Genomic DNA, 6,416 nt, shown 5'->3' on the forward strand with positions numbered 1-6,416 from the left:
AAAAAAAAAAAAAAAATCAGCTGGACTGTCAGTGAATTGCTTTTCTCCTCTGTTGTTGTTTTGTCTCCAAGTCTGTAGGGGGCAGTCTTTATATCTCCCTTCTCTATCTTAAGTTTGATTTTCTTGGTTTTCTTTCTCCACTATTTGACTCTGTATATTCCACATGCTATAGATTCACAAAAATCAGGTATTTTTAAATGTAAATATCGTGTTTTTTTCCAAAAATCTATTAAACATTGCCTTTCTTTAATTACTTAACTTCCGTGGTTGTCATTTTTTAAGGGTTTGATCTTTCTATAAACCAATTTTATGTTTGATGTACTACTTGTGCACAATGCACATTTCTTAATATTAAGCCTAAAATATGTTTTATTGTGACTATTGATTGATTGTATGACCTTTGAATAATATCAGTCTTTAAATGCAAGATATTTAAAGTGTAGCTACCTGAAGTATACTTGCAATAGTTCCACTTTAGCACAATCAAATATACTTCATTATATCTTTGATTGGACTTCAGCACTACTTCGGGCACAATTAAAGTGCATCAAGTATAAAATTAGTTTCAGACTTCAAATATACCAGTTTAGTATACCAAAAATACAATTGCAGGGTATTTTTATTAAGTGCATAAAAAATGTATTTGTAGTATACTTAGCATAAAATAAATGTATTTCAAATACATTTTAGTATATTTATTTTTCACTAGGTTAAAGTGTCATATACATTTTATATGGGACTTTATCGAAGATCATTTAAAAACAGGAAAATGACAGTATTAATATCGCAAAATTCTTCCATTATTCTTCAAAAATGAATTCAATTCATTATTGAGCTCAATTCAGTTATTCTTCAGTTCAATTTCAGTTTAATGATAGTGTCATTGTTGTAAGTTCATCGAGTAGCAAACAAACTCGATTCAACTCTAAAACAGATCCAAACTCAAATTTAGCTGCAGCTGTTGGGTAAACGTGAACTCAATAAAACCACTGGCTTGGGAAACATTTCATAAATGTAGGTTGGGCGACATTTTTATTGGAGCAAGTATCACATATGTTTTATAGCTTAGCCTTATCATATTATACAACACCTGTTGTTACTCAGAACAGTGATATTTCTGATGGCTACATTTTATACTTTAGTTTCATTAGATTATTTTTGTCAAGTCAAGTCACCTTTATTTATTTAGCGCTTATAACAATACAGATTGTGTCAAAGCAGCTTTACAGTATTAATTAGGAAAATAGTGTGTCAATAATGCAAAGTGACAATAGTAAACACTCATTTTTCAGTTAAAGGCAGTTCATCATTGAATTCAGTGATGTCATCATCCAGCTCAGTTCAGTTTAAATAGTATCTGTGCAATCAAGTCGACGATATCGCTGGAAATGAGTGTCCCCAACTAAGCAAGCCAGAGGCGACAGCGGCAAGGAACCAAAACTCCATCGGTGACAGAATAGAGAAAAAACCTTGGGAGAAACCAGGCTCAGTCGGGGGGCCAGTTCTCCTCTGACCAGACAAAACCAGCAGTTCAATTCCAGGCTGCAGCAAAGTCACATTGTGCGGAGGACTCATCTGGTTCCTGTGGTCTTGTCCTGGTGGTAGCGGTCATCTCTAGGTGCTGATCCACCATCTGGTCTGGATACGTACTGGATCCGGGTGACCATCTGATCTGGATACAGACTGGATCTGGTGGCTATGGTGACCTCGGAATAAGAGTGAAAAGGACTAATATTAGCGTAGATGCCATTCTTCTAACAATGTAGCAAGTACATCGGGTGTTATGTGTTCCTTATATAAAATTCTTAATTCTTTGTTTACATTTTCCCAATGTATTTTGATCCTATGCTATTTCATTCGGAATCATATTAGCGATACAGCTAAAATGAAAGGTTGCAGCTAACTGCAAAAAGTTTATTTCCCAAAGGGCTGTTATCTAACAAATCTCTACTGCCTGGAGTGTTTGTTAAAGGGTTAGTTCACCCAAAAATTAAAATTCTGTCATTAATTACTCACCTTCATGTCGCTCCAAACCCGTAAGACCTCCGATCATCTTCGGAACACAAATTAAGATATTTTTGATGAATTCCGAGAGCTCTGACCCTCTCATAGACAGGATACTACCACGATCAAGGCTCAGAAACGCAGCAAGGACATCGGTAAAATAGTCGTGATATCAGGGCTTCAACCATAATTTTACAAAGCAGCGAGAATACTTTTTGTGTGCAAAGAAAACAATTTATTAAACTGAACTTAAACATAACATTTATTCTATTGAACGTAAACAACGCTGATTACGTTCTGGTGTACTCTCCAAAATGGCGGAAGACGGTAACTCGGGGAGAATTGTTTTCCTTGCACACAAAAAGTATTCTCGCTGCTTTGTAAAATTACGGTTGAACCCGATATCACATATGGACTATTTTACCGATGTCCGTGCTACGTTTCTGTCTTGATCGTGGTAGTATCCTTGCTGTCTATAGAGGATCAGAGAGCTCTCAGATTTCATCAAAAATATCTTAATTTGTGTTCCGAAGATGAACGAAGGTCTTACAGGTTTGGAACGACAAGAGGGTGAGTAATTTATGACAGAACTTTCATTTTTGGGTGAACTATCCCTTTAAAGTTTCTGTGGTAATGCTGAAAGGTGAGATCCATCCTATAATAACCCAAACTTTTCTTGAAGATCAATAATCCACAAAACAGGAAGCTCTTCATTTACAGAAGCATTTATTCTGCATAATCCAAATCAAACAGCACAGTAAAATATTTGTATTAACACAAAAACACAACATTCACACCAAAACAGCATTAGTTATCCCTTTCAACCCCACACATAAAGCTTTTATAGGCAAAAAAAAAAAAAGAAAAAGAAATTAAAATCAGCAGGCAGCCACAAAGAGTCTGGGATGTTTTATCTGCCAAGTAACATTACTGGACAGACTGCAGATACAGTGTTTCATATGAGCAGAGGTTATCATAAGTTTGTGATCTACATGTGGATGGCTATTGCTCTTCCTAAAGAAGACAAGCTCGGCTGTAGCTTCTTTTCTGTTATGTGAGATGGAGCATTAATGATAAAAGTCAGAAATAACATCACTATAATACTGCTGAAGAAGGCAATGATGGACCTTCAGCACAAGAGTATGTTGTGTGGTCCGGTGTTGCAGTTTGTGTAAAGGTAGAGTTACAAAATGAGCAGGCAAAACAGGGATGGAAAGATGAAGATGGGTCATTGTCAGCGCTGCAGGTAAACAGATGAAGAGGAATCCATCAGATCTCCTGATATGATGATGTTGAGTTTGCTGGGTCGTCTTCCTCTCTGAAATTAAACAAACAATATTTTTTCAAAAACTGCTGAATATATATAGCAAATGTGTCACTTTAATATGAAGCTTAAAAGAACTGAAAGTGAATTTTAATGTGAATTCCTTGCCGATCATTTTAGATATAAACTCCTACTATTCCTATATAAAGCCTAAAGCAAATATTTAAATGTAAAATAAAACTAAAAAACAACTAGACATTCTTTTTCTACTTAAAATCTAATCAGAGTTGAGTGAAATGGTAAGACACTATTAGTTATTAGTGTTATTAGTTATTTGTGTGTTAATATTTTGTGTTGCATAATCTTAGAACAAAATTGAATTTTTTTTCCTGCAATAAACATTGTGATTTTAATCAAATCCAGATATTTTTTTTTTTTCCAATTCACCTGAAAAGCTCTATTTGGAATTAAACGTTCTAGAATTATTGGGGCGATTTAGTAGGGCAGTGCATCTGCATAGAAAATGAAAACAAGCCAAAAGATTGCTTGAAGATTTTTTTTTGGTGTGAACCATCCTTCTGGGACTGAAATATATAGGAAAACCTGGGGGAAAAAATTAAGTTTCAACCTCAAACTTTTTTCAGTAACCATGAAGTTAATGGTAAAAAAAAAAAAAAAAAAAACTGTCCAATTGAGTTATCATAGGCCACTTTCTCATTGCTTGTGACCTATTCAATATGACTATAAAATAATAATTATAATGACTTGTATCAAATGAAATAAGAATACTATTGTACTATAAAGCAAACAAAAAGAGTATTTAATGAAAATGATTTTATCAGTCACACTTTATTTTAATGTCCAATTCTCGTCATTAACAAACCATTAACTACGACTTTTGCCTCAATAAACTCCTAATTTGCTGCTCATTAACAGTTGTTAAGTTTAGGTATTGTGTAGAATTAGGGATGTAGAATAGGGTCATGCAGAATGAGCTTTATAAGAACTAATAAACAGCCAATATGTTAATAATAGGTATACTAATAAGCAACTAGTTCATAGTGAGAATTGTTTTACTGTTTTCACAACTGTAAAATTACAATACTAATATTTAAATCTTAATTTATTTTAAAACATCAGACCACTGAGTTTTGGCAACAGATTTATAGACGCTTCTCATTACAAATCCAGTTAAATCAGTGACGAACATTGCGTTTCCAAATATCTCTGTGTAAAAATACGTGCTTCACTCTGTGTGCACGTTTTAATTAAATAGCAGAATTTTTTTTATTTCGTAAATGTACCATTTCGGTTTTGATTTTATTTTAATATATCATGCAGCTTTAGTTTTGTAAGTTCTGTTTTTGTATACATGGAATATTTGGATGATTTACTACTATAGCAAAGTACACTGCTTGGAAGACTGCCTGCCACAAGGCAATGCAATTGACTTGAACTTCCATTTACATTGTGATTAACAAAGTTCAAGAAATACTGACTGCAATTCTTTTAATGCCTTACTTGACTCATTATTTGCAGGTTAAAGGGACTTGTCCACCCAAAAATTAAAATTCTTCTGTAATCATCATCAAACCGAATAGTTTTAGTTCCCATTGACTTCCATCATATTTTGTTCAATGAACAATGGAAGTGAAAGGGGACTGAAATAGTTTGGTTACCAACATTCAAAATATCTTCTTTTATATTCCACTAAAGAAAGTCAGTCATACAGGTTTGAACTGACATGAGGGTCAATAAATGGCAGAATTTTTATTTTTGGGTGGACTATCCCCTTAAGGGTCAATCATCTCCTCCAAACAGGAAAATGTTCACTGAGTTGTCTGTGCAAACAAACACAACAGGCTCTGATCTAGCCCTGTTTGACTTCTGGTAATTCCCCAAACAGGCTGTTTAAACACAGGAAATTTGTTTAAATTGAAACCAGCATGTTTTCCAGTCAATAAGTGTTTCCAGTTGAAGTTTTTGGATTGACAGTTCATGGGAATGCATATGGAGAAAACAACAACTGACGATCAGCGCTGGCCATCGATCATTTCCATGACTCAGTCATAGCATTGATCTGATGAACATCACTTCTGTTTGATCAGTGTGTGTAAAGGACAATGGCGTTTCAGTGTGAGCGTGTAGGGGAAGCATGGTTGAGCGCATGTGTACTGAGGGTTTGTTACTTCCTTTCCAGAGTTTCATGATTAATTGAGCAGTTTTCTGCCATTGTGCTCATATCTCTTACACTGCCTGAGGGAACATTTCCATCAATCGCTTTTCAATTGAATATTTTTACACATCTGTTATCAAACGAATGAGAAAATATATTACAGGAAATTAATTCCAGAAATAGTTCACCCAATAATCAAAATAATTCTGTCATAATTTACCACCCTCATAACTAGGGATGCACGATATTATCGGACCAATATCGGAATCAGCCGATGATGGCTTTAAATGTAAATATCGGCATCGGCCCGATATGAAAAATTATGCCGATATGTGCTCACATGTGCTCAGGGTGTGCTAGCGATTAGATCACGTCAGCATTGTGGCTCATTCTTGAAGCAAAGTTTTGCCTGAATGGTGATTAGATTCACTGTTTTGGATCGCTGCATTTAAACTGAGAATGCACGTACAGAATGACGTGTTTGGCGTATGGTAGAGTAAACAGTAATAGCACGTGCAGCGGCAGCAGCGACAGCCTCCCCAGGGTCCTAATGCCCATTCGGTAAGGAGTTTTCATTCCGTAGGGGGCGCTGTTGGCCTACTTCTAATAAAATGGAAAATAGAAAAAATAGAAGGCAAAATACACAAATAATATTTAGACTGTTTCTGATTAAATAAAGCAGTAATTGATGGCAAAAAAACCATGAGTATGTTTTGATTTAAAAGGTCAGAAGCTATAGCTTACATGAACAAAAAAAAAAAATCACAAGAATGACAATTAAATTAAATAATTTTATATATACACTGATTTATTCATTAATGTGTAATATGTTATAGGCCTATATTTTTAAACAAATTATGAGCTCTAAAAGATTTTCTTGCAATGCCTTAGTAACTGCATAGCAACTAGGGCTGTGCAATATATCGAAATTATCGAAATATCGCAAATGTACATATCGCAATATGCATATCG

General features: G+C 34.6%; 1 protein-coding gene across 1 annotated transcript in view; it reads right to left on the reverse strand.

Annotated features, from left to right (window-relative positions):
• Positions 1-2,713: 2,713 nt before the first annotated feature.
• The window catches only part of lysmd2 (LysM, putative peptidoglycan-binding, domain containing 2), a 12,196-nt gene continuing 8,493 nt past the window's right edge, over positions 2,714-6,416 (reverse strand). The window contains exon 3 of the mRNA XM_016502307.1: positions 2,714-3,322. Coding sequence (XP_016357793.1) covers positions 3,274-3,322 — 49 coding nt within the window. The 3' untranslated portion in view covers positions 2,714-3,273. The remainder of the gene's footprint in view (positions 3,323-6,416) is intronic.

The sequence above is a fragment of the Sinocyclocheilus anshuiensis genome, unplaced genomic scaffold (genome assembly GCF_001515605.1).
Source record: "Sinocyclocheilus anshuiensis isolate Anshui unplaced genomic scaffold, SAMN03320099.WGS_v1.1 scaffold1372, whole genome shotgun sequence".
Lineage (NCBI taxonomy): Eukaryota > Metazoa > Chordata > Actinopteri > Cypriniformes > Cyprinidae > Sinocyclocheilus > Sinocyclocheilus anshuiensis.